Here is a 14,600-nt window from a genome sequence, read left to right on the forward strand (position 1 = left end):
AAAAAGACGGAGCACATCCTTCAAGAAAGTGGCATCTACAAAGGGGGGGGGGGCTGAGGAGCTCTCCACAGGGAGAGAAAGGGCTCCCGGAAAAAAGGCCAAAAATGTGAATGGAATCGGCGTGGAAAAGGTAGCATAGGAGGGGAAGCAAAGACTCAAGTTGAGAAAACGGGAGAGTCAGGGAGGAAACAAGCTGAATTAGGGACCAGAAAGAGAGAGCAGAATTCAGGATTGGGGCTCCTGGAGAATGTCCTTCCCCAAATTCAACATAATTAAGACCATTTTAATTACTGGTCTCATTTGTATCCTCAGAAATAGACTTCAGGAAGAAATGAAAATTCACACAGGCTCTTAGTGCCAGAGGCTTGAGATCAGAGAACAAAAGGATGCCAAGAAACAGAGCAAATGCTTCGGCTTGTAGATTAAGAAACTAACGTAGCACAGAGAGTTGGCAGGTGGCAGTCAGCAGGCTCTCAGCTAATTTCCAGGCATTGGCTGGACAGAAGACAGGGCAGAACAGCAGGCTTGACAGTAGTGTTTGGGCAGGGGGAAGGGTGAGATGTTTTACTGCAAGGGAAGGAGGTGGCTATGGCTGAATCTATCATTAAAATGACCAGATCCATTCAGTGGTAGAATGCTCGCCTTCCATGTAGAAGATGTAGGTTCAATTCCTGGACTATGCATACACACCCTTGGAAAAAAGGACCAGATCCATTCTCTGGGTTACTCATGACCTCTGTCCTCAAGCTGAAATAAGTACCAATGATGGTTTCTTTCCAGCCAAACATGGTTGACTGAACATTCACATTCATCTCCACTCCCTCTCCAAACCCTACCATAATATCAAGATGACAAGCTTTGAGGCAGTGATGGGGAGTAAGGGGTGGGGGGAGTGAGGGGAGGAAAGTCTCCAAGAAAAAAAAATGGAATCAACAGATTATCTGATGCACAAGAATTTGTGGTAGATATATACCAATGCAAAAGAAAAAGGCAACTATTAACTGCTGTTCTATTCAAAAAAATTTCTTTCTAAACAAAAAAAATGAGCTATAATATGTGATTTAGCTCAGCTCTGGAGATATTAGGAGAACAAAGAAGGGACGAGGAGGTATATGAAGGGAAAATCTATAATATATGAAAGTTCAATCCTCTTCTTCTGTGAGAAGTCAACAGATAATATCTAAAATAAATAGTGGTATAAACATATTATTTAGATATATGGAAGTAAATAACAGATGAAGGAGATATTAGCCTACTCCTAACCTGCACCTTAATTCTTTTAGAATTGGAAGTGAGTGGCTCTGGAGAGCAAGACTTGGTAAGAGGAATAGAGCAGGGAGACTACTGCTGTTTAAAATAAACCTTGCAAGTGTTTGACCTTTAAAATCATGTTCATAGAACACTTTGATAAAATAGAATTTTTCTTAAACAAAAACAATAAAAACAATTTCAAGTCTTAGCTCAAATCATTCTTCCCGCATGAAGACTTCTCAGATCTCCTTCCTCCAGTCTTGTGAAAATTATTTTCTGTACCATCCACCTGGTAACTAATCACAGTCCACTTGGCAATGAGCAAATCTCTCCTGTGTCTCGTCTCCCTAACTGAATTATAACTGCTTCACAGCTGAGACCACTTCTCATAATCTTTGCAAAGGCCACAGCAGAGCAGGTTTTAAATCCGCAAGCTCAGAGAAGCAGCACCCGGCGCCCCATTACCTGCGTAGGCGTTGGCCTGCTGCAGAAGGTCCGTGCAGGTGTGCACGTCAGCAAATGCGCGGATGCCCAAGCAATTGGTGGGATGCAACTGAGACTGCAGGAAGTCACAGCAGTTCTGTCGAACGTCCATGAGCTGCAGCAAGCTAGCTGCCGGAAGCAGCACCTAGGGGAGAAAGCATTGACATTCTGAGGTACCTGATCCCACCAGCAGAGATTTAGCTCCCAGAAGCAGCATTATAATCATATCCCTCCCATGCTCGAGATCTTTTCAAGACTCTCTGCTGCCTGCCAAATTAAGTCCAAACCTACCAGCCTGACTCTCAGGGCAGCCCCAGACTTATCTCCCTTCATAGATCCAAAGCACCAGTGGATTATCTGTATCCCCTACAGGCTACCACAGTGGTCTCCAATCTTTAATGTGCATAGGAATCACCTGGGGATCTTATTAAAATGCGGGTTCTAAATCAATAGGTTGAAGGTGGGGCCTGGGTTTCTGCATTTCTAATAAGCTCTCAGGTAATTCTTATAGCTGCTGGGCCAAGAACCACACTTTTAGTAACAAGAACCTATAGCACAAGTTCTCAAACTTGAGCTTCACTGGAATCACCTAGAGAGTTTAAAAAATACTGATGCCTGTGTTTTACCCACCGGAAATTCTAATTTAATAGGGATGGGACGTGACCTGAGCATTGAGATTTTTTTTAAGTTCCCCAGGCCCTTCCAATATACAGCCAAGTTCAAGAACTACTGCCCTACAGACTTTAGAGCACCTGTGCACACTCAGAAAGGTACCTGTGAATTGTTTCCTAGTTCATTACACTTACAGACAGTCTGTGCTCCAAGCTCTAGTTGAGGCTCTAGGAGTCAACAACAGCAAAATAAATCAGATCTCTTCTCTCTATAAGAGGAATGCATAATCTACTGGAATGAAATATCCACCTTGGGACTCAAGCAATCACAGTTCTCCCATCCAACAGATGAAAAAATAAAGGACATCTTTAGGTACACTCTCAGAAAAAGGAGAGCTGGGTTTTATTTTTAAAGGTCATAGTACATGTGAGAATTTATACAGTATTCTAGAATACAGAAATAGTTCTTGGTCAGGTTTGGGTACATGTGTTTTTCCCAAGAGCCCAGGAAGACTGGTTTGATTAGGCCAGCCAGGATGTTCTGCCTGCCAACCCTGCCAAGTCTCCCTAGGACCTTCCCACTGCTGCCAAAGCCTGCCCTCTGGATCACAATGCAAAATAAAAGTCAAAGTTCTACTTGACCCCAGCTCACCCTGAGAAAGGGGCAGATTAGCCTGAGAGTCATTTTTCAAAAAAAGATTTTAGAAAAAAATCATAGAGAAGAATACTTTGATTTGAGGCTATGTTATCCTGGGAACCCTAGCATCTATTTCATCCCACAACAAACGCCACATCCTAGGTCCTAGCTCTCAGTTGTTCTACTAGCTCTCAGAAAGAGCGACTGGGCCAGCCAGATCCCAAGGCCTTGCCCAGGAAGATGGAGCCTGCAGATGCATTTGTTTTCTCTCTTCAGGTACTACAACTCTTTTTTTTTTTTTCTAAAGTGATTTAAATTCTGGACCCTGAACTTCTCCCAAAACAGCCCTGAGCCCTCAGCTCTGCCTCTGGTCACTTCTCTGAGCTCAGGTTCAAACACTCTGCCCCAGTGCCCATTCTTGGGTCTTGTCCCACTACCAGGGTAACCAACACTGCAGCTGGCCTAGGGCTGAGTGGTTTCTCAGAATGTGGGACTTTGAGTGCTAAAACTAGGACACGTGGTCACCCTCCATTATCCCTGCCTATTTGTCATCTGGAGCCTCCACTATCTGTGTTCATACTCCCAAGCTAAGCGCTTATTCTCAACAAGGGAAGCCCCACCCTACAAGCTTATACTTCTTCACAACTGAGCTCTAGAAAACCTGTTCCTCTTCCCTTCCTCCACCCTTTCTTCCTCTCTCCTATGCTCCCAGCAGAATAGTAAATTAGCATCATGTCCATGGTATTTTCTGAACCACTGAGAAAGAAAAAGACAAAATCACTCTTTCCTGAGACATTGACCATAAGAGAACAAAGCCAGGCCCCAAATCTAACCACCTGAATCCATTCCCACTAGGCAATCATAAACAAGAAAACTCAATTAATCTGTGAGCTTGCTCAGCCTGGACGAGCAGATTGCAGGAATAGATTAGTCTCCACCTGCTAGTTAAGGGAGGACCCATTAACTATTCTCGCTGACTACACATCAGGAATGGAAAGCTATGTTCCCAGCTTCCAAATGAGCACCCTGACATCCCCCTGACCAGCACTAAATACAACCTGCAGGTTGACCAGCCATTCTGGACTAGGACTTGCCCAGTTTTAGCACTGAAAATCTTGCATCCTGGGAAACCCTCAGTCCCAGGCAAATGGGAAGGTTTTTCAAACTAGGGACCAGTTACCCCTCTCCCCAAAGAAACCAAGGGAAGGATGCAGAGTGAGGAAATCATCAAATATTGCCCAAACAAGACATACCCCACCCAGAGTTGTGCTAAGTCCCAAAAGAGCCAGGTATGAGAAGAGGCAGGGGTAAGGCTACAGGCCTTTAGCCCCTCAGAAGAATTCTACGAGTCCAATCTGCCTGCAGCCTGCTAAGAGGAGGCCATGCCAGACACAAACACCCCCTCCCCCTTTCCTCTTCCTCACCAAAAAGACAGCAGCAAAATTTGGTACTTGAATTCTCAAGCTCATGTCAACCAACCAGAGAAATGAAATAATAAATGTTTCCTGCATACAGTCCTTAGGTTATACTTTCAATTTTTAAAACCTCCCTGGTTAAAGCTACCACATAGCTTTCAACTTCTCTACTGTTCACAAAACCACTTAATAGGCAAAAATTATAAGGCTTTCCCCCTCTCCACACTCCCCATCCTGTTTGGGTCCACTCTGTCCTAAAAGCTTCCCGGAAAGGACTTCCTAAAATGAATAGCGCTTCTGGTTTTTATAAATGCTCCTTCCTTCTCTTTGATCTCACACTGCAATTAGCTATGACTCAAAGGTCTTTTCTTCCCACTCCCTGCTTCATACAGGAAAGTGTGAAGAAAAGTATAGGAAGTCAGAATGCTGAGGAGAAAGAGTTGGATACTGGAAGATATATCATTGCTCAAATTCTGGGTTTTAGGGAAAAATCCGTGTCCAATTCAATGGGGTTCTGGACCCTAACACGAGAGCAAAAGTAAATCTCCAGAGGCTCAAGAGAAAAGAGCAAAACATCATGGGTGTGACTGTCTTCATTTCCCTCTCCCCACATCAACAAGGGCCTTGAAAGGATTTTCTCTCCTCTAATCTTGTGTGAAAGGAGAGCAGTAACAAGTGGAGCAGTAACAAGATTACCAGCAGAAGGCCATGCTTGGGTCCTCAGCTTTCAAGCAAGACTGCCCTGGTAGAAGCCCTAGGTCAGTACTGCTTGGCCCTGGAGGGGTCTCTGAGACAGGGGAAGGAGTAGTCAGTTGGAACCACAGCCTTCTAGCCGGGATGGAAGATTGCCCAAAATCAAAAGGCATTTAGCCTGCCTCTCCACCTAAGCTTTGTGGTTCCTGGAAAACAGGCTGTGGGATGACTCTCAGCAGAGTTTACCAGTTTCCCTCCAACGTGCAAATGGTTTCCCCTCCATTTTTCATGCACAGGCCCAGTTTTGTTTTTTCCCCTCCCTCGGATAGCATGAAAACACAGCAGAGGATATCCCGTCCCAGAATTTGTTTCCTTTAGCAAAAACAAGAGGAAATGCCCTGCCTCAAAAAGCACCTACTGCTGGAATTTCAGGGAGGCAGGGCCTGGACAGGGAAGGGCACCAGCCACAGGGCCCATGCTGGGGCTGCTTGGGGCCCTCCACTGCAGCCAGGCAGCAGGACACAGAGACAGTGCTAAATAAAGAGAGAGAGGAAGAAACAATGAAAGGAAGAGGTGTGTGGATAAATAGAAGAGCTGGCAGAACTGTACTGTGAACTCTGAGTTCAAAGTCACTTACCAAGACATATGACTGAGGATAAATTGCTTAACCTCTCCATGCCTCTGTCTCTTCACATTTACCAATGCAATTTCATTTACTAATGAGGAAAATTAGGGTACCTCCTTAAAGACTTTTTGTGAGAATCAAATGAGATGATGCATTTAAAGCAGTGCTTCGTAAGTGGGGAGGGCTCAGTTAGCACTAATTTTTATTATTATTTATCATTATAAGTTAAAGTCAAAATTCCAATCATTTATTCAATGAGAAACCAGAGTTAAGTCACAGAGCACAGTACATGAGAAAAAGCTGTGTTCAAATTCCAACTCTACCACTTGCTACCTGTGTGACCTGGGGCAGGTTATTTGACCCCTCTGGGCATTAGTTTCTTTAACCGTAGAAGAGGAATCATATTAGTATGTTCCACTGGTTGATTAAGAGAGTTAAATGAAATACTAAGTGATTGACACATGCTTGGCTTATAGTGAGTATTAATGTGTGGTGGTTATGGTGGTTGTTACCGCCATCATGGAACAGCAGCTCATGGTCTCTCCAAGGTGCGTGGGGCTGGGAAAAAGTTTAGGGTGTAGCTCTAAACTTTAACCAAGCCCAAAATCTCTGGCCCTTCCTTTTAAGACTTCCAATAGGGTCCCAGTGCCTCCATGCTCATCTCCTCAGTGAACCAAGTCCTCAATCAATATTGTGCTTGAAGACAACTTGGGAGCCCTGACCTCAACAGACACAGAGTAGCAAGAAGGACCCACATTCCGATCTAAACTCTCAACCTTTTTCTGTGTCATTTTCCTCTCAGGTCACCCCTAACCCAACCACAGTTGAAAGTGAAGAAGAAAAAGGAAAAGGAATAGTTCTATATCATACTGATTCCAACAATGCACAATTCCCAGGTCCCGGACTGTGCTTCCCAGAGGGCTCCTGGACATACCACCCCTACCCCAACTCTGCACATGCATAGAGGATTAACAGCAGGCCCCCAAGGGGCTCACAGACCAATGGGGACATAGACTGTAGCACTGGAAGCAGGCCTGACCTCCCAGTCTTCCTTCAAGATCCAGCTGAAGCTGTGGCCATCCTCATCAGGGCAGTGATGACCATTCCCTGCTTCTTGGGCACTTTTACCCTGACACTATAGGGTCTCCATTCACTCAGCCATCTGTCTCCACCATCAGACCATGTGCTTTTTGGGGGAACAGCCTGTCTCAATGCTGTCTGTGCCCATACTGTCTGCTGACACAGGGTAGGAGCTCAGAAAATGAGTATTAAATGAATGAATGAATTAGCGAAGAGAGGAGTAAAGCAATGAGACCCCGGACATAGTTTACCTCCAGGAAGGAGAAAGGACAGAGATAGCCTCATAGCTCTATGCTTTCTAGACTATGCTCCTACTCTCCACCTGGCTATTTAATGCATCCCATAAAGGGCTCCCTCTGCAGAGCAGCAACTGGAACCTGGCCCGGGCCCCTGTCATCACCAAGCATTCTAGGCACATCCTGGGCAAGAGTATCCCAAACCACCACCAACCCCAGCTCAGAATTACTGGACATTTCCAGGCCAGATGGAGTTAATCTCTGCACCCCCACCCCTTACCATGACACCCATCTCCCACCTGGTTTGTCCCCCTAATTCCCAATCAGCACCCAGGCAGAGTCCTGAAGACTTCCATACATAAATTATTCTATTGCCACCTACCTAGTTTCAGTAATGAGCCAATATTCATTGAGTGAATTCATTCAAGAGCCAATATTCATGAGCCAGGCACTGTTCTAAGTGCTTTACCTGCATTAATTTGTTTAAGCCTCGCAACAACCCTATAAGGTTAACCCCTATTATTATGCTGATATTACTGGTGATGACACTAGGCACAAAGAAGTTATGTAACTTGCTCAGGGTCATGCAAGTAGGAAATGGGAGAGTCAGGATTTAAATGCAGGCAGCCTAACTCATGACCACCCAATAAATTAGTACTATTTTGATTTCTATTTTACAGATGACAAAACTGATCCTTGAGACAAGGTGTCAGTGGAGATGTGGGGAAGGCTGTTGTAGAGAAAGTAAGGCAGAGGGTGGCATAATAAATAGTCTGGGAGAATCTGGGAGGTTACTGAATGTCAGGCCCTCACTTGGCAGATGCGAAAACTGAAAACTTGCAGTGGGAAAGACTTAAAATAAGAACATTCTGTGAATTAATGTAATGCTGAAGCTTGAACCCAGGAGACCCAGGTCTCTGTTCTTCTTTGATTCCTGCTTCTGCACGTCCTCTGTCTCTTTATATCGTCACTTTTCCCTCCCCCACTCAAAAAAACATGGTTATAAAATAAATGATGAAGCCATTCTCTCCAGTCTTCTGATTAGACTAGCTGCTGATAGCTGCCTTAAGATAACTGGATGTAGTAAACAAATTTAGAGAGACCAACCACTGGGTTAGAACAAAGTCACAAAGATAAATAGTCAGCCTGGCAATAAAGATTCAGAGTGAGACATCTTCTAATTATCCAAGTTTGTAAACACTTTGTACTTGGCACGGGGGAAGTTATTGAATAAAAACATGATGAAAAGGGAGAAGAAGCCAAAATAATTTCTCCTTTAAAACCAGGTTCAGGACCAGGCATCAAGGGGTTGAGAAAGCCTTCTTGACCAAAGCGGGAAGAGAGAAATGAGACAAAATAAAGTTTCAGTGTCTGAGCGATTTCAAACAGAGTTGCATATATAAGAATAAGTTATTCTTATGCATTATATAGACATCATGGTGTATTGGAGTGGCTGGAGGGAAGTACCTGAAACTGTTGAGCTGTGTTTCAGTAGCCTTGATTCTTGAAGACGATTGTATAAAGATATAACTTTTACAATGTGACTGTGTGATTGTGAAAACCTTTTGTCTGATGCCCCTTTTATCCAGGGTAAGGACAGACGAGTAAAAAAAGTATGGGTAAAAAAATAAATAAATAATAGGGGAGATAAAGGGTAAAATAAATTGGGTAGATGGAAATAGTAGCAGTCAGTAAGAAGGAGGGATAAGGGGCATGGGATTTATCAGTTTTTTCTTTTCATTTATTTTCCTGGAGTGATGCAAATATTCTAAAAAATGATCATGATGATGAATATACAACTATGTGATGATACTCTGAGCCACTGATTATATACCATGTTTGGATTGTATATGTGTAAAGATTTGTCAATAAGAATGAAAAAAAAAACAGGCTCAGAGTTTACCACATTGACAAGCTCCACCCAATTCTAATCATATAATTCTATAACTTCCCCTCACTCTTATACTCAACTTTTACTATAATTCTTTAACTTACTGTTACTGCCCCAAAATTCTACTCTTAGACCTTTGAAGGAAAGTGTTTCAGTTTGCAAGATGCTGGGATGTGATATACCAGAACAACTTTAAAAAAAGGGAATTTATTAAGTTGCAAGTTTAGTAAGTAATCATTGCATTGCCTACTTCATTCTATATGGAAAAGACCAGCAACAAAAGTGGAAAAGCTGTGCTTTTCACTGCATACAAAATATACCTCAATGAACAAGGCAGAGAGAGGAGAATTAGATCAAATGACTGTAGAAATTATACAATCCAAGTGAATGTCTCAGGGGCCAGAGACTAAGGCAGGCTGTACCCTGGGGTATGCTCTACAGGCTCAAATGCAGTGCTCCTCACCCTCTCTACTTGCCTATGCTCTGACCCCTTATGAGTAGCCCCTCCACACCAAGCTTCTTCACACTCATCCTGCAGGACTCAATTTAAATCTCATCTCCTGAAATAGCCCTTCCCACAATCCCTTCTTCATCCAAACTGAAGCCTCATGATAATGTCTATTTGTACCATGTTCCTTTCTGTGCCAGTTTGAAAGGATTATATGCCCTAGATAAGCCATGTTTTAATCCTGATCCATCTATTGAGGCAGCCATCTCTTTTTTATCCCCATTCAGCACTGTAGGTTGGAAAGCTTGATTAGATTATCTCCACAGAGAAGTGGCTCACCCAATTGTGGGCATTAACCTTTGATTAGAGGGAGATGTGATGCCACCCATTCCAGGTGGGTCTTGATTAGTTTACTGAAATTCTTTAAAAGAGGAAGCATTTTGGAAAAAGCTTTTCAGTGCCACAAGAGAGCCACAAGAACTACAGAGCCCATGCAGCCAGAGACCTTTGGAGATGAAGAAGAAAAATGCCCCAAGGGGAGCTACATGAAACAAGAAGCCTGAAGAGAAAGCTAGCAGATGTTGCCATGTTTGCCATGAGCCTTTCCAGTTGAGAGAGAAACTCTGGACATCATCAGCCTTCTTGAACCAAGGTATCTTTCCCTGGATGCCTTAGACTGGAAATTTCTATAGACTTGCTTTAGTTCAGATATTTTCACAGCCTTAGAACATGTAAACTTGCAACTTAATAAATTCCCTTTTTTTAAAGTTGTTCTGGTATATCACATCCCAGCATCTTGCAAACTGAAACACTTTCCTTCAAAGAATTTATCACAAGTTGTACATAGACATTACTTGTGTATGTATTTGATGAACATCTTTCTTCACCACTCAACTGAAAGCTCCATGAGGGCAGGCAATGGAATCACTACTGCTTACTGTTAAAACCACAATGCCCAACACTGGCACATAAAAGGCATTCAAACACGAGCTGAATCGGGTAAATGGATGATTATCAAACTCAGCTTCCCCATTGCCTCTATCCTGGAAAAGGGTGTAGTGTGGTATTCCAGATAAGGGAAATACGTATTTTGGACACTAGAGAAGTATCTGTCTCACAGTAACTAAGTAAAGTGGTATTATGTTTTTAAAAAATAAAATAAACACCACATGTAATTTTCATCACTCTAAATAAATAGTAAGATCCTTAAGGACAAGAAATAGTGTATCCTGTATCTGTGTTTCAGCCTGGTGAATTTTAGGGTTTGAGAGAAAAGGCCACACCCACTAGCATCACCCCTATTGGGGCATGAGGCCACTGAAGACATGCACCTTTGGGTGAAGCAATATCCTTACTGGCTTCTCTTTTAAGACTCCAGTTGTCTGAGGATATAGGGCAGTGGGAGACGGGGGGTAGTGAAAGGAGGAAAGAAACAGAGAATAGATCTACTTTTTTTCTTTTCATGGTAATCTATTAAATCTTCTTCCATCTATTGTAGATATTTTAAAGAAAGATACTTTTGCGAACCACCCATTAAATCACTAAATCAATAAATTTACTCAATAAATCTCAACCACCTCATAGTCCTGCCAAGACTCAGTCCTAGTGTTTGGCACCACAAGTGCTCAGAGGCATGTGACAGGAAAAAAACTGTAAGAGCATCACAGTTCAATACAGAAAAATCTCTGAGAGGACAATCTGGAGAGAAACTGGGTCATGTAGGCTTTTCATTCTTTATTTCACCATGATTTTGAACAGACATAAGTTTAAAATTTTCTGTTCTTGTGATGTGAGCTCATTCAGAAGTATTATATACTAGTGGTTAAGAGCATAGGTGTCAGAGTCAGGCCGTCATCAGCTTGAGGCCAATTCGCCTGCCCACTGGCCATATGACCCAGGTCAAGTCACCTAACCTCTCTGCAATTTTAGGTTCCTCCTCAGTTACCACACAGAGTGACTATGAGTGTTAAGTGAAATAATACATATAAAACAGTAGGTAGTAAATGGGAAGAACGCTGAGCTATTAGCAGGGGCTGGGTTTACCTGGACATTCTCTTCAGTCACCTCAATTTCAGCAGTATAGATGTAGTCAATCAGCTTACTCAGTGTGTGCCCATCCATGTCCTTGATTTCGATCTTCTTGGCTTTACTCTCAGACATGTCACCTATAGTTCAAACCAAAAACAAAACAATGAACTTGATGGCTGGAGTATAATTAACTTTCACATGGTCTTCTGCTCCTTCTTGACAACATAAAAGCACAGTCTGTGCTCTGGGAGGTGGTGGAAGGGACTCAGCACTGAGAAAGACAAATCAGCTGACATCCAGGTCACTTAAACTCCAGTTTAAGTCTGCTGCCTATTTCCCTTTTGAAGGCAAATTTGCATGCAGTAACTCTTCTAAAAACATGTGTTGTGAACTTCGACATATAGGAGCAGGTAAAGTGAACAAGGCATACTACTGTCCTGAAGAAGTACATGGTCTAGAAGGGAAGATATATGAAAACATTTATAAACATAGATGATATGAGCTTAGTGGAGGTATACACAAAGCATTGCAATAACAACAATGCTAATACGTAACATTTAGTGAGTGCTATGGCCAAGCACTGAGCTGAGCACTTCGAAGTGTTGCTTCTTTTAATCCTTACAACAACCTACAAAGTGTATTAATAGTACCCCCATTTTAAAGAAGAGGAAACTGAGGTACAGAAGGCAGGTAATTCATTTTTCTGACTGTCACACATCTAGGAAGGGCCAGGTAGGGATTGAAACCTAGAATGTCTGACTCTAGAGCCCATAAACCCCAAAAATGCAGAAAAGGGAGTGGCAAACACCATGTGGGAATCTAGGAAGGCATCCTAGTTAGAGTTCACATTTGAACTTGTACTAGGGGAAGAAAAAGTGTTCGACAGGCAGTAAGGGTGAGGAAAGACGATCTGGATGTAGGAAGCATAAGTGTAAAGGAGGAGGCTGCCAAAAGGAAGAACTGGGGGAATGATGAGAGGCTGGTAAGGCTGGAGCATGGGGTGAGAGTGAGAGGAAGGAAGCTGGAGAGGTAGATAGCAGCCAAGATTTGCAGACTCTGTAAGCCATGTGAATGAGTTTGGATTCTATTCTAAAAGTAATGAAGTACCACTGAAAGGTTTTAAACAGAAGAGTGACATCAACAGATGGGGGGTGTTGAGTGGAATTGTGGATGCAGGGTAGAAGCTGGGTCAGGGGCAGGGAAACCATAAGGGAGACCCTGATAATAGTCCAAGGAAGCAAGGGTTTGGGCCTGTGAACTAGGGTAGCAGCAGCACATCATTTCCAAGTTTGAGGCCCTTTACGTTGGCCTACATTCTATAGACAATACACAAATTTATCTAGGTTCAGGCTCATACAACAAGGAAGCTAATTTCAGAAGGAGAAAAGAGGCAAGACATGTGTCTTAGCAGACTCAAATAAAGGCCAACCTGACTTCAAGAGACAAGGAATTCAGAAGCTTTTATGTGAGTGTGAAAACAGAGCCGGGGTGGTTGTTTTCTCTCTGTGGAATTTGTGTGCCAGAGCCAAGAAAACAAAGTGCAGCACAGTGTGTGGGCTGCAGACGCCCACCTCCAAGCTGCACAGACTGCACAGGATTCCTCCACCAATCCACAGCTCCCATCCTGACACAGCTGTAGATCTGAATGACCCTGAAACAGGAAGGAAAGGGAAAAAAAAGACATTCCAAACCCCGCCTGCTCTTTCTAGTACTAGATCAGGTGGACCAGACACTCCATTCTGTTCTCACTTCTCTTTGGCTGCTAGTAGGAAAAGGTCTGAGGCCATCAGTGCAAAGAGTCCAGGGGGAGGATAAAGAGGCCAAGAGGAAACAGGAAAAGATGGTGGAGTCCTCCCCCACCCATCAGACAGGCTCTCCTGAATTCAGTCCAAGACACTCAAATAAAAACATGCATACACAAGGAAATCAGAAGTTAAACTTATTTCTACAAGATGTTAATATGGAGATCACTAATGAGGGTCCAGTTAGTAATTATATTGCAAAAGATAATTTAAAAATAACCAATTCATAGTCTAAGAACTTGGGCCTTAAAAAAACAAGACTAAACAAGAAAAATGAAACAGAGTCTGGACTAATTGTCTTCTCTCTGTAGAACTTGTGCTTAGGAGAACCAGGTTAGAATTTTGTAACTTTGGAGAGCAAGAATGGAGACTCCTGAAATTGTGTGCAAATGTTTGCATGTGCGTGCAAAAATTCACTTTTTTCTAGGGGTAGCAGGGCTGACCAATTGCTTTTATCAGATTCTCAAAGGGGTCTATGACCCAGAAAAGGTTAAAATACAGTTTTCAAAATGATAGGACATTCATCTATTTCTTTCCTTCTTCTTTACACAACTCTGAAATTTCTAATTTGCTCCATAAGTACACAAAACTTCAATAAGCAAAAAAAAGAGGTTGTGAAAGAGAAATTAAGGTCTAAAAGGCAATAATTATCTTCTCAGAAAACTGCCTTATAGGAAATTAGAGACCTATATAATCTAATCATGCAGATTAATAGAATCCAATCTTATATCCTTATGAAACAGCAGAAATTACTATACCAAAGGCTTCATTTTTAAACAGTCCCTGAAAATGGGAGAAACATAGTTGCTACTGTGTGCCAGTGCCTCTACTAAGGGTTTACACAGGCTATTTCATTTCTTCCTCATAACAAGCCCAGGAGATAGATAATATGACTTTCATCTTACAAATTAGAAAACTGGAATTCTCAGAGATATCTGCACATAGCCAGTAAGAGGTAGGAATGGGATTAAACCTTGGCCTAATTCTAAACCTGGTCATTTCTACTAAAGCCCTCTGTAACTTTAATCTGACCCTAACTAAATTCTAAGAAAAACTTATATGTAATACCTCACAAACAAGACTAAGAGCACTGGGATCTTGTCAAGCTTATTTATTAACACCCAAAGTACTCAGCTTATAATAAATATTTAAAACTATTTGTTGGAGGGAGGGAAGAAAGGAAGAAGGGAGACTTTCTCTTGACATCTCAAAATTTCATGATCTTCCTGGGGGGAAGGAGGAAAAAGAAAGCAGCAGATGCTTGGTCATTCTTGCCCCTTCACTCACCTATAACACTTTGATAAAATATTTCTAGAAAACAGAACATGAGCCCTGTTTGTCCTTTCATCTTCAAGGCCAACCCAATGGGGTTTCTCTGCTGTTTTTTCCCAAGAGACCCA

The 14,600-nt window shown here is 42.5% G+C and overlaps 1 protein-coding gene across 11 annotated transcripts in view; it reads right to left on the bottom strand.

Moving 5' to 3' along the window:
* KLHL3 (kelch like family member 3) overlaps positions 1-14,600 on the bottom strand; it is a 382,736-nt gene that overhangs the window by 113,551 nt on the left and 254,585 nt on the right. For all 11 annotated transcript variants that reach the window (XM_077138539.1, XM_077138537.1, XM_077138538.1 and 8 more), the window contains 2 exons: positions 11,414-11,535; positions 1,717-1,879 (listed from right to left, as the gene is read on the bottom strand). In XM_077138539.1, coding sequence (XP_076994654.1) covers positions 1,717-1,879; positions 11,414-11,535 — 285 coding nt within the window. The remainder of the gene's footprint in view (positions 1-1,716; positions 1,880-11,413; positions 11,536-14,600) is intronic.

The sequence above is a fragment of the Tamandua tetradactyla genome, chromosome 20 (genome assembly GCF_023851605.1).
Source record: "Tamandua tetradactyla isolate mTamTet1 chromosome 20, mTamTet1.pri, whole genome shotgun sequence".
Taxonomy (NCBI): Eukaryota; Metazoa; Chordata; class Mammalia; order Pilosa; family Myrmecophagidae; genus Tamandua; species Tamandua tetradactyla.